This window comes from Urocitellus parryii, chromosome 6, assembly GCF_045843805.1.
Source record: "Urocitellus parryii isolate mUroPar1 chromosome 6, mUroPar1.hap1, whole genome shotgun sequence".
NCBI lineage: Eukaryota > Metazoa > Chordata > Mammalia > Rodentia > Sciuridae > Urocitellus > Urocitellus parryii.
In genome coordinates this window covers 106865334-106893009 of record NC_135536.1, presented here as the reverse complement: position 1 = coordinate 106893009, position 27676 = coordinate 106865334, and the positions used below count along the sequence as shown (strand labels likewise).

The window sequence follows — 27676 nt, the reverse complement described above, 5'->3', positions numbered from 1 at the left end:
ACGATACAACATATTTGGATTACAACTAATTATTTGGGCCTAGACCATAATATGGATGCCAGTGGAAAATGGGAGGGATGGGCAGTGTAGCTGTAGTTCACTCTGTGCAGCCAGCCTTCTTTGACCAGCATTTTTTCTTCCTGGCTTAAAACTGAATTATTTTTGTTTTAGGGTTTTACTCTGTACCCATCTTTTTTGCTTCCTTTCCTCCTTTCCTTCTTTAAAAGCCTCTGAGGTCTGGGTATTCAGAAAAATAACCTACATTCTCTAAGTGTGGTGAATAAAAACGGTTCTTAATGACGATGGGATACCACTCATTTGTTTCGCTAACTCAGAAGTGTGAAAAACATTTTTTGAAATCCCTAGCATATCACTGTTGTGGTGTTAAAATAAACCAACCACTCTAGACATTGTTTTAAGTGAACTAGTTTTTTCTGTTTCTTGGCAGCCTCACTTTTATTTTAGAAATAGGTCTCTGAGAAACCTGCCTGCTTGTTTACTTCTGTATCCAATTTTTCCCCCCATTTCAGTTTCATTCTAAAGCTATCAGTTTGCTCTTATTTAGTGTACTCCTTTATGATTGCCCTCAGCTTTTGTATTCATATCCTTTCATATTCCGTATTATTCTCTTCACTATTGTTTTCTTCAGGTTCTGTTGTAGTTAATTGCCATTGGATGCTGGGACTTAGAGTCTCTGTTTATAGACTTCTCTATTTAATAACAAATGTTTTCAAGTACTGAAAGTTTGTGAGAACATTTAGTTTCATCAATAAAAGAACTAGTTCAGAAAAATCTACAACTTTATTCTTAGGTTTTTATAAATAGCCTGTTAGTTAAGTTGTTTATACACGATGAAAATTGTAATTATCATACATGGTCACAACTTACATAGTTTTAAGGCTGTCCGGTTAGAATTTATTACCATACTTTGCTCTATCATCTACCTTAATATACCTTTTTATATGACTACTCAATTCAAGAATATTTTCTTGTGTTAACTCTAAGATTATATATGTAATGACCATTTTGAGAATCATGAAGTGGTGAGTAACATTTTTCCTGGGATGATTTTATTTACGATTCTGTTCCAAAATTCTGCCACTGATTATTTAATTACATTTTATTTCCTTCCCTATATTGGTATTTTTAATGAATAATAAAGTCATTAAACATCTTATAGCAAGGAAGAGAAACCTAATTTTATACAGATTAGCTGTGTTTTGAACATTTCTTAACTAGAAATATAGGATTCCAATTTCTTTGCAGATTCTACTTTAATCATAGAGCTTGGCAGTTGGTAGTATGCAGATGAGTAGGGGCGTAAATATTTTTGCTAGTGATTTTGTTATATATACATATGTATGTTTATTTATTTCAGAGTTCTCATAATTATTTACAGTAATTTTTATGCAAGAGCATATAAACATCTTATTTAAGTCTTCCCATGTGATTTAAGTTTTCCAGCCAATATCTGCCTCTGCGAAACTTTACATGAATCCTTATGCAGAAATAGAACTCAAAACACCCAAACTGGATTGCAACATAGAAGTCCAAAATATTGCCATTGAACTAACTAAGCCCCAGGTAAGATTCAAGGGGACACTTTTAGCTTTGATTAGTCTTATTGAGTCTTGATTGCTTTTATCCTTTGCAGTTGTTCTTTCTCTATAATTGTCTGGTGGTTCTTGTGGTTCATTATGTTGAGATTGGAAGCTTCAAAAAAATTTTTTTAAAGGAAAAAAACCTTCAAATTTAAGAAATATTTTTCTTTATCTGATCTTTTCCTAAATCTTAGAAATTGTATCAAACTAGACAATGGAAATGACATTATTTCCATTTAATTCACAGTTGGTAGAACATTTTAATGTGTTTTTTTCCTTCACAGTTTTTAATAGCAGACACTGTTTATATTAAATATTGTTTCTTTATTTTTAGAACAGCTATGAGGGCAACTCTTTCCTCCATGTGTTTCCCAAGTGTGGTTATATGCCCAGAGGGTTTGGATAGCACACTTGAAAAAATAAACTGAAAGGAAGACTGGAGATTTCACTAATGGCAATTTTAGCCCAGGGCTGTCCAATAAATACAATGAAGTTTGCTTTTGTAATTTTAGATTTTCTAGTAGTTATATTAGCAAAATAAAAAGAAAATTATGAAATTAACTTTAATGATCCATCTTATTTAACCTATCATTTCCAAAATATCATTTCAAAATGTTATCAACATAGAAAATTATGATGATGTCATATCTTTCCCTCCCCTTAAGTCTAAAAATCTATGATATATTTTACACTTTAAGTACATTTAAGTTCAGACTAGACATATTTCAAGCACTGAAGGGTCACATTTATAGGTAATCCTTAGAATTGCATTAGGAAAAATGAGAGAGGAAGAAGCTAGACTTGCATGTTTCTCTAGCCTGAAGACATGTTATCCACTCTTATGCCTGTATTTCGCTTCAGGTGAATTGTTTGTGGGATCCACACAGTGTTGCTGAATTAGTGGGTGAGATGGGCAATTAAATAGCTTTATCTTTTCAATAGTTTTCTAAAGCATTTTGAAAATCAACTCTTACATGGCTATTACTGAAATGATGTACCAATGGAAAAACACGTTATTTTAAAAATATTATTTCATATTAGTAGTTACAGGCAGAATATCTCATTATTTTTGAGTATATTTTACATTTTAACATATCTAAAAGTAGGATATTTATTGTTGGTGATGTGAAAGTTTAATCGGCAACACTTTTTTTGTAGTGAAGTCTAAAAATTATGTTACAGTGTATAAATGATATTATCTTAAATTTTATTAAATATAGTGTATTATTTTATTTTGATATCAGAGGCTGAACCCAGAGGTGCTCAACCACTGAGCCTCATCCCCAGCCCTTTTTTATTTTTTATTTTGAGACAGGGTCTCTCTAAGTTGCTTAGGGTCTTGCTAAGATGCTGAGGCTGGCTTTGAACTTGTGATCCTCCTGCATCAGCCTCTGGAGCTACTGGGATTACAGAGATGTTCCAATAATAGTGTACTTTTGACAATATAGTGCATTTTTGAGTTACCTGGCAACATTGTTTTGGAATCTTGGTAGACTGAAAAATAGAATAAAATCTGGTCTTTATTCATATGTGCAATGTAAAAATATAATTCTATTTTTGTTTTAATAGTACTTAAGTATGATTGACCTTTTGGAGTCAGTGGATTATATGGTTAGAAATGCCCCTTACAGGAAATACAAACCTTATTTACCACTTCATACCAACAGTCGACAGTGGTAAGTTAGATTTTGTTTATTAAATTAAGAGACCTTTAAAACCATGTAGTCTAGCCACTTTTAAAAAGGAACAGATAGAAGGAGATGTCTTTGTTAATCTTTTCCTAAACACATCCTCTTGTATTCTTGCTCCTAGATTTCCAAATTTTAACTTAGCATTCAGGACTTTCAGTGTTTCAAAAAAATCTTATTAGGCATCAACAAGGACTCAGTATGATAAACATGCTGGCATACAGTCATGTGTACTTTAACATTAGGATATATTGTGAAAAATGCAACCCTAAGTGATTTTGTTGTTGTGTGACTATCAGGAGTGTACTTTTACATGAACTAAATCACTTGTGATGTCTCTAGGTGATAACAATCGTGGGACCACCAGGGTTAATATGGTCTGTTGCTTACCAAAAAGTTACTCCACAGAACCTGACTGTACTGATTTCCATGGTATATGTCATTTTGTGCCTTTATGATTTTGCTTTGCCATATTGCCTTCCTGGAGGGTTTTTTAATTTAATCTATTTGAAAATTTATTGAGGACTGGCACTGTTATACTGAGCTCTTAGTGAAAGATAGTAAAGAAGAACAAAAATTTTAACAGTGTAGGAAGATAGGAGAGAAAAAATAAGGGGGAGAGAGAAGGGAGAAACTGTTTCTCTGCTCTTTCTTAAAACTTTAAATGGCTACTAATAAATTTTGATTTTCAGGTGGAAATATGCAATTAATTCTGTTCTTGAAGTTCACATAAGAAGATATACACGAATGTGGTCATGGAGTAACATAAAAAAACACAGGGAGTTGCTTCAGAGTTATAAAACTGTCTACAGAAGCAAGCTAACCCAGACCAAAGTATCAGAAGAAATACAGAAACAAATTCAGGTATAGTTTACATATAGTAGAGAGAGTTATTTTAAAACTCACCCTTTAATATTAATTTTAATGAGTATATAATTTTAAAAAGAACAGAACTCATCTCTTTGAGAGAGAATTTTATAAGAAAATGTATTTATTCTTTTAAACTATCCCCCCTTCTAATAACAAGTAAAATAAAATTATTGCAACCAGTATGAGGAAATGTGTCTGTTTTTTATTATAATACTTAGAAGATAATTATCAAACCTATTTAACTATATGTTTATTAGCTATTTATGTCTGGTTTGTTAGTGAAAGTGCCATAGTCAGATGGTAGTAACTTTCTTAAGAGTTCTGAGTCTTACTAAAAAATAGCCTTTTCTCCATGAAAAAGGAGTTGTCTTAGTTACCCCCTATTAAAAGAAAACACACTCCAAGTACATAATTTGCTTAATATCATCTGATTTAGATTATAGAAGTTTCTGCCTCTGATTCATAATGTGAAGAATGAATTGAATTCCTATTATTCTGAGATATTTGACAGTCACTAATATGATATATTAGGAAAAAAACCATGAGATTGAAGTCAAGTATTTGGATATTTATCCAGTGTTCTGCTCATGGACACAAATTTCTTACCCTCTCAAGTCCAGTGTTCTCGTACATAAAATGGAAATAATATCTGTTCTACAGAGTTGTAAGAATTACAATAGAAAAATACATGAATCACCAGGAATACAGGTTATCTATTAGATGTTAGATTTTACCTACACACTTTCATATAAATTCTGCAAATCATTTTCTCCCTTAGTCTACTTATTAACTTGGAGAATTTGCATCCTTAAATTTTGTGTTTTATAATGATACCTTTAGTACAATGGTTACAAAATAATATACAGTATGGGAGAGTAAGAAGGAAGAATCATAAAGTTAATAGTAAAACAAATCACCTTAAATAATCTTGTTTCCATGTGCATTTTTGGATATCTATGAATTGCAGTGGTCCCACAGAAAAATTCTGTATGTAATGAGGACTTACTTTCTTGGAAAATTCATTTCTGTTATTGTATAAATTAAAAAATTTAAAAACCTCATGTACATTTCAATTTATACTCTCATTGCATCACAAGTACTAATAACGGACTAGATGAACCTCAAAATCAAAGAAGAAAATAATTTTTCATCTGTTGAGTATTTTCTTTGTTTGAAATTGTCTCTTTCTCTTATAGGACTTGGAGAAGACTCTAGATGTTTTTAACATAATTTTAGCAAGGCAACAAGCACAAGTTGAGGTAATCAGTTTTATTAGTTGATTTATGTTAATATCATTCCTTTCATCCTAGGATAAAGAAGTCTAAGTTTTATGGGAAGCAGTGGGAATGCATATGGGAATAGAGATTAAAGTTTTTTTTGCTTACTTTAGTCTCATGAAAAAACTAAGTGGGAGTACTGGTAAAAATCAATAATATGAAGGGGGAAATCTTTAAAATGTTTATAACTAAAATTTTGAAAAACCTCAAAAACAAAGTAAATACAAGTCACTTTTCATCCTGCCAACATTTTTACTTGTAGACTTTCAAGTTTTTTTCCCATATCTACTTACTTTGGCCTTTTATTACCTATTGCTTTCATTTTTTCTTTTGTTTTCCCTTCTTTCTTCTTTTCTCCTTTTGCCCCTATTATTTCTTCTCTTTTATTTTCCTTTGTTCTCTTTCTTCCCCAAATTGGAATTGATCTGTTTATAATGGTTCATAGTTGCTTATTAATTGGTACATTGTCCCATGTCATTTCTGGATTTTCTTGGTACTAAAAATAAATGACATATTCATACATCTCATCATAGAAAAGTTAGAAAGTATATAGATCAACAGAAGAAAATAGAAACGCTTATTATCACAATATTACTTTACACACAGAAGGTAATTGGTCTTCAGATCTTTCTGTGTATCCTGTGAGTCTTTTTATAGAGAAAAAATTTTACCTTAGAAAAATTTTACTTGAAATTTTAACTATATTGCTAATATAGTGCAACCTTGTCAAAATGCTGTCAATAGGTATAGAATGGAAATTAATAGGGGGACTGTAAATTATCCTAATCATACCCATGAGCATTGTTTAAGAAGGAATTGACTTTCTTGACTGTTTCACTCTAATGTTGTGATAAAAAATTGACTGTTGATGTACCTGAAACTGAAGAGGGAATTTATCCTTGAATCCATTTTTAATTTTTTTTTTTTAGGTGATTCGGTCAGGACAAAAATTAAGGAAAAAATCTGACACAGGCGAGAAACGTGGAGGCTGGTTTAGTGGGTTTTGGGGCAAAAAGGAGTCTAAGAAAAAAGATGAAGAATCATTAATTCCTGAAAGTAAGTTCTAAGTCAGGTAATTTGTTGTAATCGAGTAAAAAACACCAAACCAAAACAACAACAACAACAAAAAATATGCACATTACACTTTAGCCTGTTGAATTTTATTTTTAAATACTTTCAAATAAGATCAGCTCTGTACAGTAAACTATAAGAAAATAAGGCAGACTAGATACATAATGTTTAAATTTAGAGATCTCAACATTTAGCATTCATAGTTACCTTTTACATGAATGTTTAATGATAAGTTTCAAGATTTTTAGAGAATTTAAAAATCTTTAAACAAGAACTGAATTTTCTTAACAGCATCTTTTTGCTTTTTAATGTAAATAGACAAATACAAGATCTTTGTTTTGTTTAGTCAAAGTAGAATGCTAGAGGAAATTACCTAGCTGACTTTTTTGTAGCATCTGAGTCTGTTGATTTCAGGACACTTATTAGTTTGGTTTGACTTCTTGATTATATCTGGAAAACTAAAGCAATTAATTTCTTAAATTATTATCATTTCTTTGTAGCTATTGATGACCTTATGACTCCAGAGGAAAAAGATAAACTCTTCACTGCTATAGGTTATAGTGACAGCACCCACAACTTAACTTTACCTAAGCAGGTAATTAGTTAGGTGTCTTAAGAGGTATTTTGTTTCATTTTATTATATTACCTTGAATTATGTAATTTATTGGCTTTTTAAGTAATTAATGAAAATATGTCATTATTAATTTCTACTTTAATTGTTAAATTCTTCAGGTCAGGCCTTATCAATTAAAATTCTCTCTTCAATTTTAGATTTAGTTGCTATAGAATGGGAGAATAATCTGATAAAAATGCCTTTCTGTAGTGTTAAACTGAGTCTTTAAAATTTTTTTATTGTGATATATAACATATGTATAGATACAGCATATTCAAAGTCAGAATGTACTCCTGCTTATTTGATTGATTAGAAAGGGAAAAGGTATGTAATTACTATTAGTGTCAAGATTTACAAAATTGCCACCATCATAGACACCCCTACATCTTCCCATCGTTGCTTCTTCAACAATAACGGTTGTCATGATTTTTATGGTAACTGCGTCTTTGATGTCTTTTTGTTTTCTACTATAAACACTATGATTTTACTTTGAACATTTTTATCTTTCTGTAAAGGGCCTCATAAAATACGTATTCTTTTGTGTCTGGCTTTGTTGTTGTGAGATCATCCCCCCATTTATTTATTTATTTATTTATAAAAATTAGTTGCTCAAGACTATACAATGATCTTGACATATCATACATTTGATTCAAATGGGGTATGAATTCTCATTTTTCCATGTGTACAGATTGCAGGATCACATTGGTTATACAGCCACGTATATACATACAGCAATACTAGTGTCTGTTGTATTCTGCTGCCTTCCCCATCCCCCCTCTCTTCTCTCTACCCAATCTACTATGACACATTTCTCTATTTTTTTCTTTCCCCTCACACCATCATATATGTATTTTGTATAACAATGAGGGTCTCCTTCCATCTTCCGTGCAATTCCCCTTCTCCCTCCCATTCCCTCCCACCTCTCTTCCCTGTTTAGTGGTAATCTTCTTCTCATGCTCTTCCTCCCTACTCTGTTTTGAGTCATCCCCCCTTATATCAGAGAAGACATTTGGCATTTGTTTTTTAGGGATTGGCTAACTTCACTTAGTATAATCTGCTCTAATGCCATCCATTTCCCTGCAAATGCCATGATCTTGTTATTTTTAAATGCTGAGTAATATTCCATTGTGTATAAATGCCACATTTTTTTTTTTATCCATTTATCTATTGAAGGGCATCTAGGTTGGTTCCACAGTCTAGCTATTGTGAATTGTGCTGCTATGAACATTGATGTAGCTGTGTCCCTGTAGTATGCTGTTTTTAGATATTTTGGGTATAGTCTGAAAAGGGGAATAGCTGGGTCAAGTGGTGATTCCATTCCCAATTTTCCAAGGAATCTCCATACTGCTTTCCAAATTGGCTGTACCAATTTGCAGTTCCACCAGCAATATACAAGTGTATCTTTTTCCCCACATCCTCGCCAGCACTTGTCATTGTTTGACTTCATAATGGCTGCCAATCTTACTGGAGTGAGATGGTATCTAGAGTGGTTTTAATTTGCATTTCTCTGATTGCTAGAGATGGTGAGCATTTTTTCATGTAATTGTTGATTGATTGTATATCCTCCTCTGAGAAGTGTCTGTTCAGATCCTTGGCCCATTTGTTGTTTGGGTTATATGTTTTAAAGTTGTTTAACTTTTTGAGTTCTTTGTATACTCTGGAGATTAGAACTCTATCTGAAGTGTGAGGGGTAAAAATTTGTTCCCAGGATGTAGGCTCCCTATTTACCTCACTTATTATTTCTCTTGCTGAGAGAAAACTTTTTAGTTTGAATACGTCCCATTTGTTGATTCTTGATTTTAACTCTTGTGCTAAAGGTGTCCTATTAAGGAATTTGGAGCCTGACCCCACGAGATGGAGATTAGGGCCAACTTTTTCTTCTATTGGTCTCTGGTTTGATTCCTAGCTTCCTGATCCATTTTGAGTTAACTTTTGTGCATGGTGAGATAAAGGGATTCAGTTTCATTTTGTTGCATATGGATTTCCAGTTCTCCCAGCACCGTTTGTTGAAGATGCTATCCTTTTTCCATCGCATGCTTTTAGCACCTTTGTCTAATATAAGGTAGTTGTAGTTCTGTGTATTGGTCTCTGTGTCCTCTATTCTGTACCATTGGTCTCCCTACCTGTTTTGGTACCAGTACCATGCTGTTTTTGTTATATACCTGTAGTATAGTTTAAATTTGGTATCTCTATACCACCTGTTTCACTCTTCCTGCTTAGAATTGTTTTAGCTATTCTGGGTCTTTTATTTTATTTTTCCATATGAATTTCATGATTGCTCTTTCTTTTTCTGTGAGGAATGCCATTGGGATTTTGATTTGCATTGCATTAAACCTATAGAGTACTTTTGGTAATATGGCCATTTTAATGATATTAATTCTGCCTATCCATGAACAAGGTGTATCATTCCATCTTTTAAGGTCTTCTTCTATTTCTCTCTTTAGGGTTCTGTAGTTTTCGTTGTATAGGTCTTTCACCTCTTTTGTTAGGTTAATTCCCAAGTATTTTAATTTTTTTGAGGATATAGTGAATGGGGTGGTTGTCCTCATTTCCATTTCAGAGGATTTCTCACTGTTATACAGGAATGCCTTTGATTTATGTGTGTTAATTTTATATCCTGCCACTTTGCTGAATTCATTTACTAGATTTAGAAGTTTCTTGGTAGAACCTTTTGGGTCTGCTAGGTATAGGATTATGCCATACGCAAATAGTGCTAATATAAGTTCTTCTTTTCCTATCTTTATGCCTTTAATTTCTTTCGTCTGTCTAATTGCTCTGGCCAGTGTTTCGAGAACTATGTTGAATAGAAGTGATGAGAGAGGGCATCCCTGTCTTGTTCCAGATTTTAGAGGGAATGCCTTCAATTTTTCTCCGTTTAGAATGATGCTAGCCTGAGGCTTAGCATAAATAGCTTTTACAATGTTGAGGTAAGTTTCTGTTATCCCTAGTTTTTCTAGTGTTTTGAATATAAAGGGATGCTGTATTTGTTGAATGCTTTTTCTGTGTCTATCAAGATGATCGTATGGTTCTTATCTTTTAAGTCTATTGATGTGGTGAATTACATTTATTGATTTCCGTATATTGAACCAGCCTTGCATCCCAGTGGTGAATCCTACTTGATCATGGTGCATGATCTTTTTGATATGTTTTTGTATCTGATTTGCCAGAGTTTTATTGAGGATTTTTGCATCTATGTTCATTATAAATATTGGTCTGTAGTTTTCTTTCTTTGAAGTGTCTTTGTCTGGTTTAGGAATCAGGGTGATGTTGGCCTCGTAGAATGAATTTGGAAGTACTCCCTCTTTTTCTATTTCCTGAAATAGCGTGAAAAGTATTGGTACTAGTTCTTCTTTAAAGGTTTTTTAGAACTCTTCTGTATACCCATCTGGTCCTGGGCTTTTCTTGGTTGGTAGTTTTTTGATGGCTTCTTCTTTTTCCTCAATTGACATTGGTCTGTTTAGGTTGTGTATATCCTCCTGACTCAATCTGGGAAGATCATATGACTTAAGTAATTTATAGATGCCTTCACTATTTTGTATTTTATTGGAGTATAAGGTTTCAAAATAATTTCTAATTATCTTCTGTATTTCTATAGTGTCTGTTGTGATATTGCCTTTTTAAATCCTGTATGCTAGTAATTTGAGTTCTCTCTCTTCTCTTCGTTAGCATGGCTAAGGGTCTGTTGATCTTATTTATTTTTTCAAAGAACCAACTTTCAGTTTTGTCAATTTTTTCAATTGTTTCTTTTATTTTGATTTCATTGATTTCAGCTCTGATTTTAATTATTTCTTGCCTACTACTGCATTTGCTGTTTTTTTGCTCTTCTTTTTCTAGGGCTTTGAGATGAAGTATGAGATAATTTATTTGTTGTTTTTTTTTTTTTTTTTGAGGAATGAACTCCAGGCAATGAATTTTCCTCTTAGAACTGCTTTCATTGTGTCCCATAGATTCCGATATGTTGTGTCTGTGTTTTCCTTTATCTCTAAGAATTTTTTAATTTCCTCCTTGATGTCTTCTGTAACCCGTTGATCATTTAGTAACATATTGTTCATTCTCCAAGTGATGTAGGATTTTTTTCTTCCTTCTTTTATCGTTGATTTCCAGTTTTATTCCATTATGATTGGATAAGATGCATGGTATAATCTCTATTCCTTTATAATTTCTAAGAGTTGCCCTATGGCATAATATATGGTCTGTTTTTGAGAAGGATCCATGTGCTGCTGAGAAAAAAGTATATCTGCTGAATGATGGTTGATATATTCTATATATGTCAGTTAAGTCTAGGTTATTAATTGTGTTGTTGAGTTCTATAGTTTCTTTATTCAACTTTTGTTTGAAGATCTGTTCAGTGGTGAGAGATATGTGTTAAAGTCACCCATAATTATTGTGTTGTGGTCTATTTGTCTCTTGAACTTGAGGAGAGTTTATTTTATGAATATAGCAGCACCATTGTTTGGGGCATATATATTGATGATTGTTATGTCTTGTTGATGAATGGTTTTCTTTAACAGTATATAGTGTCCTTCTTTATCCCTTTTGATTAACTTAGGCTTGAAGTCAGTTTTATTTGATTTGAGTATGGCCACCCCTGCTTGCTTCTGAGGTCCATGTGAGTGGTATGATTTTTCCCAACCTTTCACCTTCAGCCTGTGTATGTCTTTTCCTATCAGATGAGTCGCCTGAAGGCAGCATATTATTGGATCTGTTTTTTTAATCCAGGTTACTAGCCTATGTCGCTTATGGTGAGTTTAAGCCATTAATGTTTAGGGTTACTATTGATATAGGATTTGTACTTCCAGTCATGTTTGTTTATTTATTTATTTATTATTTTTTAATTAGATTTGTTTTTCCTCTTTAATTAGTCCCCCCCTCCCATTTACTGAGGTACTTCCCACTGTTGGTTTTGGTTGTTTTTCGTTTCCGCTTCCTGTAGTGTTTTGCCCAAAATGCTTTGCAGTGCTGTTTTTCTGGCTGCAAATTCTTTTACCTTTTGTTTATCGTGGAAGGTTTTTATTTCATTGTCAAACTTGAAGCTCAGTTTTGCTGGATACAATATTCTTGGTTGGCACCCAATATCTTTCAGCATTTGAAATACATTGTTCCAGGATCTTCTCGCTTTCAGCGTCTGTGATGAAAAATCAGCCGTTAATCTAACTGGTTTACCCCTAATTATTTTACCTCCTTTCTCTTGTAGCCTTTAATATTCTCTCCTTGTTCTGTATATTGGATATCTTCATAATAATGTGTCTTGGTATGGGTCTCCTGTGGTTTTGTACATTCGGCATCCTGTAGGCTTCTAGGATTTGGACTTCCATTTCATTTTTCATGTCTGGAAAGTTTTATAAAATTATTTCATTTAACAGATTGCTTATTACTTACTTTGATTTGGACCTCTCTACCTTCCTCTATCCCATTGACTCTTAAGTTTGTTTTTTTTATGATATCCCATGTCTCTTGGATGTTTTTTTCATGGTTTCTTACCAGCCTTTCTGAGTTGACTAGACTCTTTTTGAGATGATATATTTTGTCTTCATTGTCTGATGTTCTGACTTCTACTTGGTCTACTCTACTGGTGATACTCTCATTTGAATTTTTAATTTGGTTTATAATTTCCTTCATTTCTAGGATTTCTGTTTGATTTTTTTATAACCTCTATCTCCCTGTAGAGTTGTTCTTTTGCTTCTTGAATTTGTTTGTTATTCATTGTTGAAGTGATCTTTTATTGTTTGCATTTGCTGTCTAATGTCCTCTTTAAGATTCCATACCATCTGAATCAAGTCTTGAATTCTTTATCTGACAATAAAGATGCATCTAGCATCTCCTGTAAATTTAAGCTGTCCTGCATTGTTTGTGTTCCTTTTCTTCATTGTTTTTTCATGATTCTCAAGTTTCTTTCCAGCTCTGTTTGACTGCTGTGTTATTATTTTCTCCTATAAATTTGTTTTGGTTTTGTGTAGCTCCGGGATCTCTCCTTTGTGATGGGAGACAATGTCTAGAGATGTGGGGTTTAATTGTAATTTAAAGTAAATTCATTAGTTTCATAAAAGGCATACAGATTCTGATGGCATATAGAGAACTGAGGTTTGGTCTTAGAACTTTATGTTTAGGTTGGAAGATGTGATGGTATGGGGGTTAGTATGTCTTAGCTTCTTTGGAGGATTGCTCTCATGAAGGGGTTTATTCACAGGAGAATAGACAGGAGTATTTGGGGGTAGCTAAGAACTTAGGAGCACTATAGATAGCCTCAGAATATTCACCTATTTGCATTTAGTAAATTACACATAGTAGAAGTAGTAATGCTTGGGAGGAAAGGTAGGGGAAAGGGAAGGAAGAAATCAAGAAAGAGAAAGAAAGAGAAAAAAAGAAAAAAATTAAAATTAAAATTAACAAAAAAATGCACTCTTAGAGTTCTATTTTCTTCTCTTCCAGTAGGTGGAGCTGTGCTTTCTAGATTAAGTCTCTGCCCTCAGGATGCAGGAAACAATCCGTGTGAGGCAGCTCTCCCTCTGCACCCGGGGTGTCTATCTAATCCCGGTTGCTTTACTTAGTGTTGCTCCTGGTCTCTAGCCCCTTGGCTTCTCCTGCCAGCCAGGCCCTATTTACTGGGGCACTTCTCCACAGCTCTAGCTACACTCTGGGCGTGCAGTTTCCTGGATGCCCAGCTCTCTTGAACGACTGGGCACTCTCTTTGTTTGTTGATCACCCAGCCCTCACGGTTGTGGAGCGCAGGAGTTGGAAACCGGCTATCCTCTGATAGCCACGAGATAGAGCTGGTGAGAAAGGTTTTGATTTTTGCCGCTGGTGGGAGGGAGAGTTGGAGGTCAGGTGCCTTTTCTGTTTCCCTCATCTCTGATATTCACGCCAGTTGGAGAGAGATTTTTTGAGTTTTCCCAGCTGTATTGTGGGGGGGAGGTTGCTGAGGGTCATACACCTGTTCTGTCGCCGAATTCGCTGTCATGCGATCCGAAATGCCAAACGCTGATGACATCAGTTCTCAAATATGGTGGTCGCCGGTTTCCTTGCCCGGGTGTCCGGTGAGGTGGGTGGATCTAGGCTGTTTGTCTCCTAAGTCCCAACTTCATATCTCTGTCTGGTGCCCTGCAGAGGCGCGGTTGGCAGATCCTCACATTATCCAAAGTTCCATTTCTCTGTGCTGCTGGCAGGTCTCCGCAATGCTCACTCACCTCCAGCTGTGGCCAGAACCTCCACAAATGAATTGGCTCAGATTCACTCGCATCGGAGTTACATCACTGCCCCTCAGATATTTAAACTCTTCCTTAGGTTTCATTGTAGCCCAACTTTGCTGAATATTCCTGACAAGACAGCATCCAGCTGTTCTGAACTTGCTCACTGGTAGCACAGCAGTGAGGTCACTGGGGTGCTAACTTTCTACCCACTGCCATCTTAGATCTCCCCCATTTATTTTTGAAGATTGTTATTCTGACCAGAGTGAGATGCAAATCTCAGTGTATTTTTTGTGGGGGAGGGGCGGGAGTACCAGGGATTGAACTCAGGGTCACTGGACCACTGAGCCACATCCCCAAACCTCTGTTGTATTTTATTTAGAGATAGGATCTCTCTGAGTTGCTTAGGGCCTCGCTTTGCTGAGGCTAGCTTTTAACTCATGCTTTTCCGGCTCAGCTTCCTGAGCTGCTGGGATTATAGGCATGTGCCACTGTGCCCAGCCTCAGTGTAGTTTTGATTTGAAGGTTATTATTGAGATATGATTTTTATTCCCAGTCATTTTGGTTTATTTGGTCTCTAATTGGTAGAGATGTTGAACATTTTTTCATGTTTGTTGATATCCTCTTCTGAGAAGTATCTGTTCAGTTCCTTGGCCCCTTTATTGATTGGGATATTTGTTTTTTTGGTGTTAAGGTTTTTGAGTGCTTTGTATATCTGATGTTTTTGTGGTAAAGATTTGCTCAGAGATTTCGATATGTTGTATTGGTGTTCTCTCTAAGAATTTTTTAATCTCCTCCTTGATATCTTTTGCAACCCCTTGTTCATTCAAAAGCATATTATTTAGTCTCCATTTTTTATTTTATCATTGATTTCTAATTTCATTCCATTGTGGTCTGATAGAATGCAGAGTAGTATCTCTACATTTTTGTATTTACTAAGATTTGCTTTGTGGCATAATAGAGGACACAGAGTCTAATCCACATAACTACAGTAATCTTATATTAGACAAAGATGCCAAAAACGTACATTGGAGAAAAGATAGCCTGTTCAACATAGTTCTTGAAACTCTATCCAGAACAATCAGACAGATGAAAGAAATTAAAGGGATATGGATAGGTAAAGAAGAACTCAAATTATCACTATTTGCAGACAGTATGATTCTATACTTGGGGACCCAAAAAATTCCACCAGAAATCTCCTAGAACTAATAAATGAAGTCAGCAAAGTAGCTGGATATAAAATCAACACCCATAAATCAAAGGCATTTCTATACATCAGTGACACATCCACAGAAAGGGAAATGGGGAAAACTACCCCATTTACAGTAGCTTAAAAAAAAAAAATACTTGGGAATCTACTTAACAAAAGAGGTAAAAGACCTACACAACAAAAACTACAGAATGCTAAAGAAAGAAATTAAAAACCTTAGAAGATGGAAATATCTATCTTGTTCTTGAATAGGTAGAATTAATATTGTCAAAATGACCATAGTACCAAAAGCACTCACAGATTTAAGGCAATTCCGATCAAAATCCCAATGACATTCTTCATAGAAATAGAAAAAACAATCATGAAATTCATCTGGAAAAATAAGAGATCCAGAATATCCAAAGCAATCCTTAGCAAGAAGAGTAAATCTGGTGGCATTACTATACCAGACCTTAAACTAACCCTAACCCTAACCCTAACCCTAACCCCAACCCCAAAATAGATTGTTAGACCAGTGGTACAGAATAGAGGACAGAAAGTCTAACCCATATAACTACAACTATCTTCTATTAGACAAGGTTCCAGAAACGTTCATTGGAGAAAAGATAGGCTCTTCAACAAATGGGTCTTGTTTTTTAATCCAGTCATCCTGTCTATGTCTTTTGATGGATGAGTTTAGGCCATTAACGTTGAAAGTTATTATTGAGATATGATTTGTATTCCCAGTAATTTTGGTTTATTTTGATTATTACTTTGAATTAGTTTCCCCTTTGAGTATTCCTTTAGTTTAGTTCCTCCCTTTGCTGGTCTTTACTTTTTTTTTTTCCTTTTAATTTTCGTGGAATATTTTGTTGGGAATGTTTTGTAGTGCCAGCTTTCTATTTGTGAATTCTTTTAGCTTTTGTTTATCATTGAAGGTTTTGATTTCATCTTAGAATCTAAAGGTTAATTTTGCTGGATATAGAATTCTTGGTAGACATCCATTTTCTTTCAGTGCTTGGGATATAGTATTCTAGACCTCTTAGCTTTGAGAGTTTGGGTTGAGAAATCAGCTGAGATCCTAATTGGTTTCTCCCTATACATAATCTGATATTTTTCTCTTACTACATTTAAAAATTTTATCCTTATTCTGTATGTTAGGTATTTCTAGTATAATGTGCCTTGTTGTGGGTCTATTGTGATTTTGAACATTTGGGGCCCTCTAAGCCTCTTGTATTTGATTTTCCATTTTATTCTTCAGGTTTTGGAAATTTTCTGATATTGTTTCATTGAAAAGATTGTTCATTCCTTTGGTTTGTATCTCTGTGCCTTCATCTATGCTGATAAATCTTAAATTTTGTCTTTTCATGTAATCCCATAATTCCTGGAAGTTCTCTTCATGGTTTCTTAACACCTTCTGTTTGTGACCAAGTCTGTTTTCAAGATTATATATTTTGTCTGCATTGCCTGAAGTTCTTTCTTCTAAGCAGTCTAATCTGTTGGTCATGCTTTCCATTGAATTTATAATTGGTTCATTTCTTCCTTTATTGAGGATTTCTTTTCAGAATCTTTGTGTCTTTATTGAAGTGATCTTCATCTCCTGAGTTTTATCTCTGATTTTATTCCTTACTTCATCCTTTATATCACATATTAGTTTAACTGTGTATATTCTAAACTCCTTCTCTGTCATTGCTTCTACTGTGGTGTTGGTGGATTGTATTCTGTTATTGGACTATCTTAATTTGTTTAGGGCAATTTGTACCTTGTTTTTTCATGTTGTTTATGTGTCTACCTATCTAGCAGTATGGATCTGAGGCAGGACAGTTTCTGTGCTATGGATGTATAGAGTCCCTTGAAGTTTTCCTGTACTTCACCTTTAAGGGGGAGATAAATAATCACAGTACCCAATGCAAACAGTTTACAGCCTTAACTAAAATAGCACCTATTAAGATGTTTATAGTTTTGTTGCAATAGACAAAAATGATGTATGCAATTATTGCTCTACAGTATAAACAGTAAGTTTGCAAAGAGTTTACAATTTCAAATGGTGGACAAAGCAGAAATAGAAGTGGTGTAGGATGTGATGTTTATGAAGAAGAAGGAGAGAATACAGAAGTAAAGAATTATGGGACGTGTGCAAGAGGAATTAATAGAAGTTGGCTGTTTTCAGGAGAAAAGAGAGAAAGAATTCAGGGAAACATATAAATGAGAGGAAATGTATATACAGTAAAAATAAAAAAATTAGAAATAGAAAAAAGTATTATTAAAAGAATACACAACAAAGCTATACTATATTATTCAGAAATCCTAGTCCTCAGTAAACTGATGCATGAAAAATACTTGGTTTCAAAAATGGTAGATATGTGAGAGAGAAAAGAAAAGAAAAAGGAAAACGGTCTCAGTGAAAAAATTGAACTTCTTTTTTTTTTTTTTTTTTTGAGTTCTAGAGTTTCTGAGCTTATCTTCTCAGCAGTTAGGTGGGGTTGTCTGGAGTTTGATGCTAGCTCCACCTTCAGGATGGTTGGGGTTGCTAGGGTGAGAGGGTTAGTCCTAGATGAAAAGCTCCTGGAGGCAGGATATAGGGCTAGGTATGCTCTTCTCTCTTAGCTGGGTGCCAGTTGGTCTGGAGATTTTAAGGCAGTACACCTCCAAGGCCCAGCAATTGCTAGTACATGTTGAAAAACTGCGCCCAGGAATCTCCTTTGGTTTCCACTCGTGTGGTATAGGAGTTTGTGCTTAGCCTCATCCTTTGCCTGTGGACCCCACAATTCCTGGTCTCTGATTCAGTCTCTGAGCTGTATCTCTCCTGTCCCCAACCTTTCAAATTCCTGGTCATGTGATTCTCTCCCCACCAGTCTTGCAAGCAGCCAGTTTGGAGGAGGAGGGAGTAGCCAAGTGGGTTTCCACAACCAGTGGGTTTGCCCAGCTTGTTTTTCAGGCCAGGCTTGGGTTTGCCAGTAATCAGTTCCCTGAGCTGCCAGTCCCTGTGTCATGGCTGCAAAATGGTTCTGCTGTCCTTCAGGTATGCCACTGATAGAGATGCAGCTTCACTCCTATACATAGATACTGTGTAGCACAGCTCACTGTGTTTTTGAACAGTGTCTCCTATCTCTAAGTTCTCCGTACCCTGACACGCCTTAGTCTTCCTGGTAATGGGGCTTCCTTTAATTCCTTTATTGCTTTACTGCATTCCCTAGGGACTGTTCTGGCTTGCACCTCTGGCTGCTATCGTAGATGTGGGGTTGGTGATCTTCCCCCTTATTTTATTTTATAAGATCTGCTGAGTCCCTGAACTGTTTTGTGTGTTCAGTATTAAATTCCAGTAAAGTCCCTCCTAATTCTTGATCATTCACCCACTTTGTTGAAAAGCTGCCTGTCTGCTTTTCTTGGTTCTCATCATGGAGCCACTAGGGAATCGATCCCTCCATTCGGCCATCTTCTGCCTTTTCTAGTTTCATTCATTCTTAATGGTGGGTATGCAGTTGTATTTCACTATGGTTTTATTTTGTATTTACTGGATGACTAAAGAGCTTTTGCATTTTCTTATGTATTTATTGACCTTTTAGACATTCTTTTTTGTGTGGCTTTTTCATCTCTTAATCATTATTAGGTTGTCTTTTTCTTGTTGGTTTGCAGGAATTCTTTACATATTCTGTATATAAGACCTTTGCTAGTTGGATGGATTGTTAACTGTTTTCCAGTACAACAAAGTAGATTGTCTTTAATTTTTAATTACTTTGCAAAATATCTTTTCCTACAGTGTAATGTGCATTTTTACTTTCTTAATGTTATCTCTTAATGGGGACATATTTTTATTTTCAATGTTATTTTATTTGTTAATCTTTTCCTTTATGGCTAGTGCTTTTTTGTGTCCAATTTAAAAAATCCTTACTGCAATAGGTCATACACCTAGTCTTCTGCCAGAGGGTTCACATTATTTTGACTTATATAGTTAGACCTATGGTCCATCTTTATGGCCCTTTACTTGGCCTAGCACTCATTATTGAAATGACCAGGCTTTCTCACTGCTCTCACCCCTCATCCCTAGTCAGGTGTCTGTACATTTGTGGAAATTCTGTTCTGTTACATTTACCATATGTGTGTCTTAGTAGTAAGTTACTTAAACTTTGTAATCAGTCCTGCAAGCTAGCTGGGTAAATCCTTCCACTCTGGCTTTCTTTTAAGATTGTTTTACCTCTGTCCTTGACCCTTTAAATTCTCTATACATTTTAGAGTCAGATGATTGGTTTGTATGAAAAGAGCAAGATTTTGATAGCCATTTTATTGAATCTATAATATGGGGGAGAATTGAAGTTTTTATGGTATTGAATTTCTGATCCATAAATAAAGCATATGCCCTGTTTTTAGTCAGCTTTTTTCGCTACTGTGACTCTAAAAGGACTCAACAAGAACAACTGTTGATGAAGAAAGGTTTATTTAGGGTTCATGGTTTCATAGGTCTTTGTCCATAGAAGGCTGGCTCCATTCTTTGGGGCTCAAGGTGAGGCAGAGCATCACAGTGGAAAGAGTATGGCAAGGGGAAACAGCTCAGAAAGTAGAGAGACTCCACTCATCAGATACAAATATATACCCAAAGCCATGCCCCCAATGCCCCACTTCCTCCAGTCACACTCCACCTGCCTTCATTTACCACTAAGTAAATCCCATCGGGTGATTAGTTCACTGATTTGAGTTAAGGCTCTCTTAACCCAATCATTTCTTCTCTGCACCTTCTTTCATTGTCTCACATGTGAGCTTTTGGGGGATACCTCATATCCAAACCATAACATTTTATTCTTAAATAATGTTTTCTGGTTTTCTTTGTATATGTTGAACATCTTTTGGGGGGTTTGTTATAAATAGTGTGTTTAAAATTTGTTTGAGGTAGAATTCATGTACAACGAAGCACTCAGATCTTAAGGTCATTTTGATGAATTTGGATAGTAGAGTATGCCTATGTAATAGCTATCCAAACCAAGATAGAGACTATTTCCATCCCTCAAACATTCCTGCTGACCTTTTCTAGTCATTTTTCTTCTCCTGCTCTCCAAAAGCAACCACTTTATGACTTATGTGACCACAAATGGTTTTTTCCTGTTCATGCATTTATGTATATTGTTAGCTTCTATTGTTCACATAATGTTTTTGGTATTCATCCATGTTGTATGAGTATGGATAGATTGTTCCTTTTAATTATTGAATAGTAGTTCATGTTTCTAATATACCTCATTTTGTAAACCATCTCCTGTTGCTTAATATTTTTGTTGTTTTAATTCTTGGCTATTATCAAATAAGGCTGTTGTGAACATTCTTGTACAAGTCTTTTGTGGACATACATTTTCTGTTTACAGTGGCCTGGGAGTGGAATTGTTAATTTTTCCATGCCTGGGAGTGGAATTGTTGAGTCACAGGGCAGATGCATATATAACTTTTTAAAAAACTGGCAAATAATTCTCCAGAGTAGTCATAATATTTTATATCCACTCCAGTTATTTCTCTTGTGCCTCTTCTTTGCCTCATTTGATTTTTTAAACTACTAATTTAAGACACTCTAGTAGAAATTCCACTATAAATTTTAATTTGCATTTTCCTGATGGCTGATGATGTTGAACATCTTTTTCTATCTTATTGGACATCTCTATATGTTCATTTGTGAAGTGTTACACAGTGCTTTTTGCCTATTTAAAATTTTTTTGTTTATTCTTTTATTGTTTTATGGGAGTTCTTTAAATATTCAGCTTATAAGCCTTGTTGTATGTACATAAAAAGATAGTACATGCAGTCATTTGTCATTTCTGAGCTTGTATACTTGTCTGTTGATTTTCTTAATGATGGTTATTTATGAGAAAAAATAATTTAAAATTTTTATTTGATTGGTACTAATATTAGATCTGTTCAACAAATCTTTGCTTACTAAAAGTTAACAAAGATACTTGCCTTTGTTTTCTGTCTAGAAATTTTATGGTGGTCTGGGTTTTATATTTAGTTTTGCATTCATCTTAAATTAATTTTTGTGCTTAGAGTGGCACAGAAGTGAAGATTTATTTTTTTCCATATGCAAATTGAGTCCTTAGTTGGCCCCTTGGTTGAAAATAAATTGACTCTCTATGTGTGGTTGTATTGTTAGATGCTCCCTTGGTGGGACCTGGTTTTCTGCTTTGAACCTGCCACCCTTGCTGTTAGCTTTCAGGCTGCAACCACTTAAATTTTTAAATGTGTCTAGGGGAAACACATTCCTAGATTCTAGGATCATCTCTTTGGTGTTTGTCCTACCTTCAATTTCACTCAATAGTTTTTGGGTCACATTTTTTTCCCCCAGTGTCTTGTAAATATTCATAGCTATGAGGAAGATGTTCTTTATAGTTTTTCTTGTCTTGGCTAGAGAATGGTCTGAAATATTTAATTTGCTTTAGTGAAAGATGATGAGTTGAATATTCCTACTATACAGTGTTTTGTCATTTTTCTTAATCTCTTTTAAAAGTAAGAGAAATGAATTTTTGGATCTTTTGTAAATGTCCTATTGAGTAGGCTAATTCATGGAATTTTCTAATACTCATTTATTGTAAGTATATGATGCCAGAATCTACCATATTTTATTGAATCACTTTATAATTCAAACTATTTAATTAAGAAGAAACTATTAAAGCAATAATTACTTAAACTTTAACAATTTTCATTATTTCTTACCATACAGTATGTTGCCCATATAATGACCCTGAAGTTGATAAGTACCTCTGTTGTAATCAGGGAAAGTAAAAATATTCCGGAAATACTAAAAATTCAGATAATTGGCCTTGGCACGCAAGTATCTCAGCGACCAGGAGCACAAGCAGTGAAGTAAGTTTTAAAAAACTTATTATTTCTATTTTTATTTCTAATTATGATTTAGGTCCCAAAGAAGGAGTGTTATTCAGCATTAAATAAACTGATTAGTAAAAAATTTTTTCCTTTATGTAGGCCAAGATAGTCTTTTTTATATTTGCTTGTTTTATTTTGAAACTATAAAGCTAGTTCATCATTTTTTCTACATACCCTCCTTTCCTTCACAAATATTATTAATCTATAGACTCCATATTGTGAAAGCTATGCATAGTTCCAGCATTTCAAGTTGATAAGAGAGGATATGCAAAAAAGATCATAATTCAAGAAATATGTAGCATATTAACTCACTGTGAGAAGGTAATGTAAAATTAAATACCTCGTAGTCAATGCTACACAGGCTCAGTTGTAGAAGAGAATAACTTGGCCAGGAGAAAACTTGAACTAGCTGAACAGGACACTAGGAGAAGTAGGGATGCGATGGTAGATATTACAGGTCACTTGGAAATAGATGAGTTTGTCCATGGGCCATGTGCTTTTATTTATGTAGCAGTGAGCAGAACCTCTGCAGTACTCTTGGGTTGTCTAAAGTGAGTTTTTCATGTGAATGATATGGAGTTAATAACAATAACAACAACATCAGCAGCAACAAAAACAGATTGTATGGGTAATGAATGCCAAGCCAAGGAGATTGCATTTTAACTCTGGGTAATGGGCATGAACCTGACTTTTGAAGAAGTTTAAGGAAAACTTGTAATTTAACCCATTATATTGTAATGGATCTTATTACTTCCTCCCTCCCACCCCACATTGATTGTAGGATAGAAGCAAAATTAGAACACTGGTATATAACAGGTCTGAGACAGCAAGATTCTATACCATCACTTGTGGCTTCAATTGGTGATACTGCATCATCTTTGCTTAAAATTGAGTTTGAAACTAATCCGGAGAATAGTCCTGCTGACCAGACCCTGATCATTCAGTCTCAGCCTGTAGAGGTCATCTATGATGCTGTAAGTACAAGGAGAAAGTAATTCTATTGAAACCATCTTGTATTTCTGATGTATGTTTGTCTTATTTCTCCTCTTTCATATTTAACATTTATTAATAGGTAAGTTTCGAAACAGTTTTTTCTTGTTTCAAAAGCAGTGCACAATTAGCAATTTATTTTGATTTTTCTTATATTTTTCTACCATAAAGTTTATTTATCTCTGCTTATGTTAAGTTTAAAAAAATACTAGTATATTAGAAAGAGTTTCATGTTCAACCAAATAGTTCATACTGACTTCCTACTCCAGTTCCTTTCAACTTATTCTTCCTTTGCTTTCAATGTTTAGAACCAATTCAGAGTGGCTTGGGAGTGATGAAAAAGAATTTCAGTGTTTACATGGGGAGAAGCACTGGCATCTAGGTGTCACTGAAAATGTTGGCTCAGGTTCTGAATCTGTGGCTGTGCCCTTGATTCTGCCTGTCTTCACACCAGCAAGACAAGCCTGGCTTGCTACTCATCACACCACTTACAGATTGGCCCTACCATCACTTATTTTTACTTTGCAGTTTAGAGCTAGATTAACAGTGTATGTGAGAAGCAATCTATAAAGACTCTAGAACTCATTGTATTCTCTAATGTTTTAAGAAAATAAATTGTCATTAAATTCACATAAAAATACCATCTTGAACATTTTTAAGTATATGCTTCAGTACTGATACATTCAGTCACGCTGTTATACAACTGATCTCCAAAAATTTTTTCATCTTGCAAAATCTCTGATTTTTCTTTTCTTTTTTCTTTTTTAATGTTTTCTTTTAGTTGTAGATGGACACAATAGCTTTATTTGTTTATTTTTATGTGGTTCTGAGGATCGAACCCAGGGCCTCACATGTGCAAGGCAGGTACCCTATCATTGAGCTACAGTCCCAGCTCCCTGATTTTTCTTTTTTACTTTTAATTTTACATGCCAGTAAAGGTGAACAGCTTTCCTTATTGCTCTAAACTTCAAAATTCAAACATCCAATTACAGTTTCAATAAGTGGAATTTTACCATCTAATTGGAGGCTAAAACCAGAAGTAATGTCTTTTGATACATATGTCACTATAGAAAATATTTGGCACCTTAATGATATGTACTAATCTGTGGCCTCTCCAGAGGAAGATGTAGTATTCACCTCAGAATATCTTTAGGTTTCTTAGTTCAAAGCGACAGTTCTTTAGAATTGAGTTGAAACCTTAAAATTTATAATATAGCCTGTGTGGTGGTGCACACCTATGAGCCCAGCAGTTTGAGAGGCTGAGACAGGAGGATCATGAGTTCAAAGCCAGCTTCAGCACTAGCAAGGCTCTAAGCAACTCAGTTAGACCCTGTCTCTAAATAAAATACAAAATAGGGCTGGGATGTGACTCGGTGGTTAAGTGCCTTTGAGTTCAATCCCATTCCCGCCCCCCCCAATTTATAATATAGAAGAATTATGTATAACTTGGTTGTATTTTAAAATTCTTTTACAGAAAACCATAAATGCAGTAGTTGAATTCTTTCAGTCAAATAGGGGATTAGATCTTGAGCAGATAACATCAGCTACATTGATGAAGCTGGAAGAAATTAAAGAGAGAACAGCTACAGGTAAAGAATCTGAGTGTCTATATAAGCATCAACTAAGCTTTGAAAATGTTGTCTAATCTAATGTAAACATTATATTTAAAATCATATAGGTTGTTTTCTTCTTTGATTTGTATTCAGGCTGTATTACTTAGTGGACATAGCTTAACCAAAGCCAAATATACTTTCTACACCAGATGAGAAAGAATAATATCTGGCACACGTGGTTCTTGCCTGCATTACTTATAGGAACATTGCCTCAGAATGGGCTTGAGGTGGAAATATCCCTCCATCTCACTTCTTAAGAAGTTGAATGACTAATTTTAAAGATATGGGGTTTTGTATAATGTGGCCTCTAAACTCAAGCCAGCTATTTTATCTGGTTGCTTAACCAGGGAAATAGTAAATTATTCTGTCTTTAGATAAAATTGTAGCTGTGTTGGGTTTACTGTACTTATGTGTGCTGATGTGATCATATCCTATTGAATAGATTCAGTTTTCACCTCATATGTTGAATTGAGAATCTTTGAGAAGAATTGACACTCTTCCTAATGCTTTTGAAGTAAAATTCTTAGTCTGATTGTTAATAGTATGATCACTAATATTTAACTTGAACTTTTAATCATTTTTTTTTTGTCTTCTTCAGGACTTACACATATTATTGAAACTCGAAAAGTCCTTGATTTAAGGATAAATCTAAAGCCTTCTTATCTAATAATTCCACAGTCAGGTTTTCACCAAAAAAAGTCAAATCTTCTCATTTTAGATTTTGGTACATTTCAGGTATGTATATATGCATTTTTGTTTTTGATAAGCTTGGTAGCTTGATATCTGATAACTTGCAGTTTTTTCCCTGACAGTTCACTTAAACTAAACATAGACTTACTTTTTCAAGCCTAGCTTAGAATATTTTATATATACTATATGGTGATTAAAACAAAACACCCCAGAATTTTCTGTAATGGTAGGTGATTTGACATTGAGGACTGGACTACTTTCGTCTTTTCTGAATTGGAGATAAACAGTTTTCATGGTTTGTAAAGTTTAAGTATACAGTGTTACTGTTGCTAATATATTTTAACATTAGGAAATTGTACACTAGGAGCATAGGTTTGTTTTAACTACTGTCAGTAATTAAGTATTCTTCCCCCAACCCCCTTGTTGTGTGTTAGCATCCACATATCAGAGGGAACATTTGACCTTTGATATTTTGGGATTGTCTAATTTGATTTAGTATGCTAATCTCCAGGTCTTTTCATTTACCAGCAAATATCATAACGTCATTCTTTATGGCTGAGTAATATTCCATTGTGTATATAAAGCATACTTTCTTTATCTGTTCATCTGTTGATGGGCGCCTAGGTTGGTTCCATAGCTTAAGCTATTGTGAATTGTGCTTTTATAAACATTGAGGCTGTGTCACTGTAGTGACATTTAATTCATTTTAATTCCATTGGATAAATACCGAGGACTGGGATAACTTGGTCCAGTGGTGGTTTCATTCTTAGTTTTTTTGAGGAACCTCCATACTGCTTTCCAGAGTGGTTGCACCAATTCATGTGGAAAAATAAGAGGCCCAGAGCAAAAGCAATCCTTAGTGAGAAAAGTGAAGCAGGAGGCATCACAATACATGACTTTAAATTGTACTACAGAGCTATAGTAACAAAAATAGCATGGTATTGGTACCAACCACATATGAAGACTAATGGAACAGAATAGAGGACACAGAGACAAACCCACATTAATAGTATCAAACTAGACAAAAGTGCCTAAAACATACATTGGAGAAAAGATAGCCTCTTCAACAAATGGTGCAGGGAAAATTGGAAATCCATATGTAGTAGAATGCAATAAAACCCCTGTTTTTTACCCAGCACAAAACTAAACTCAAAGTGGATCAAAGACCTAGGTATTAGACCAGAAACCCTGCACCTACTAGAAGACAATATAGGCCTAACTCTCCATCGAGTCAGCTGAGGAACTGACTTCCTCAACAAGGCTCCTAAAGTGCAAGAAGTAAAATGAAAAATCAATAGATGGTATTTTATCAAACTAAAAAGCTTCTTTACAGCAAAGGAAACAATCAAAAGCATGAAGACACAGCCTACAGAATGAGAGAAAATCTTTTGCCACCCCCACCTCAAATAAGGTGTTAATTTCCAGGATATACAAAGAAATCAAAAAGCTTAACAACAAAAATCAAAAACAAAAACAACAACCCAAGCAGTAAATGGGCAAAGGAACTAAAGTAGATAATTTTCAAAAGAAGAAATACAAATGGTCAACAAATATATGAAAAAACTCATCTCTAGCAATTAGAACTTCTATATTTTGAATTTTGAATCTTCTGGAAAAGGTGACACTTTAAAAAAGTGTAGTCCTAAATTTCACTGGGAAGGAGGAAAAGAGAGATTGGAACTGAATTCTAATGACCTAATTGCTTTCATAGCATCGCTAGGAAAAGGAACAGAACCCTGCTATTTAGGTGAAGGATGCAAAGTGTAGGGGAGCTGAGCCCTAAGCCATACCTTCTGAGAGCCAGGAAGAAGAGTTTCCTTTTTAGTCAGGTTATTTAAGGCAGACAGCTGAGTAACTGATCTAATTATTGAAAATGTGCTTGGTACCTATTATTCAAACATAGTAGATGTATGCTAAAATATTATACTCCTAATAAAGTAGTGTAAATAATTACCAATAACTTAAGTAAAGTCTGGATTCTTTAAGGGTAATCTCATTTTAGTAAGATTTTTTTTTTATTTTTAATTTTTTA

At 34.5% G+C, this 27676-nt stretch overlaps 1 protein-coding gene across 2 annotated transcripts in view; it reads left to right on the top strand.

Moving 5' to 3' along the window:
- The window catches only part of Vps13c (vacuolar protein sorting 13 homolog C), a 171100-nt gene that overhangs the window by 36502 nt on the left and 106922 nt on the right, over positions 1-27676 (top strand). For both annotated transcript variants that reach the window (XM_026384841.2, XM_026384843.2), the window contains exons 11-20: positions 1457-1584; positions 3171-3277; positions 3982-4153; positions 5356-5418; positions 6366-6492; positions 7008-7102; positions 22188-22330; positions 23133-23325; positions 24816-24930; positions 25553-25689. In XM_026384841.2, the coding sequence (XP_026240626.2) occupies positions 1457-1584; positions 3171-3277; positions 3982-4153; positions 5356-5418; positions 6366-6492; positions 7008-7102; positions 22188-22330; positions 23133-23325; positions 24816-24930; positions 25553-25689 (1280 nt within the window). The remainder of the gene's footprint in view (positions 1-1456; positions 1585-3170; positions 3278-3981; positions 4154-5355; positions 5419-6365; positions 6493-7007; positions 7103-22187; positions 22331-23132; positions 23326-24815; positions 24931-25552; positions 25690-27676) is intronic.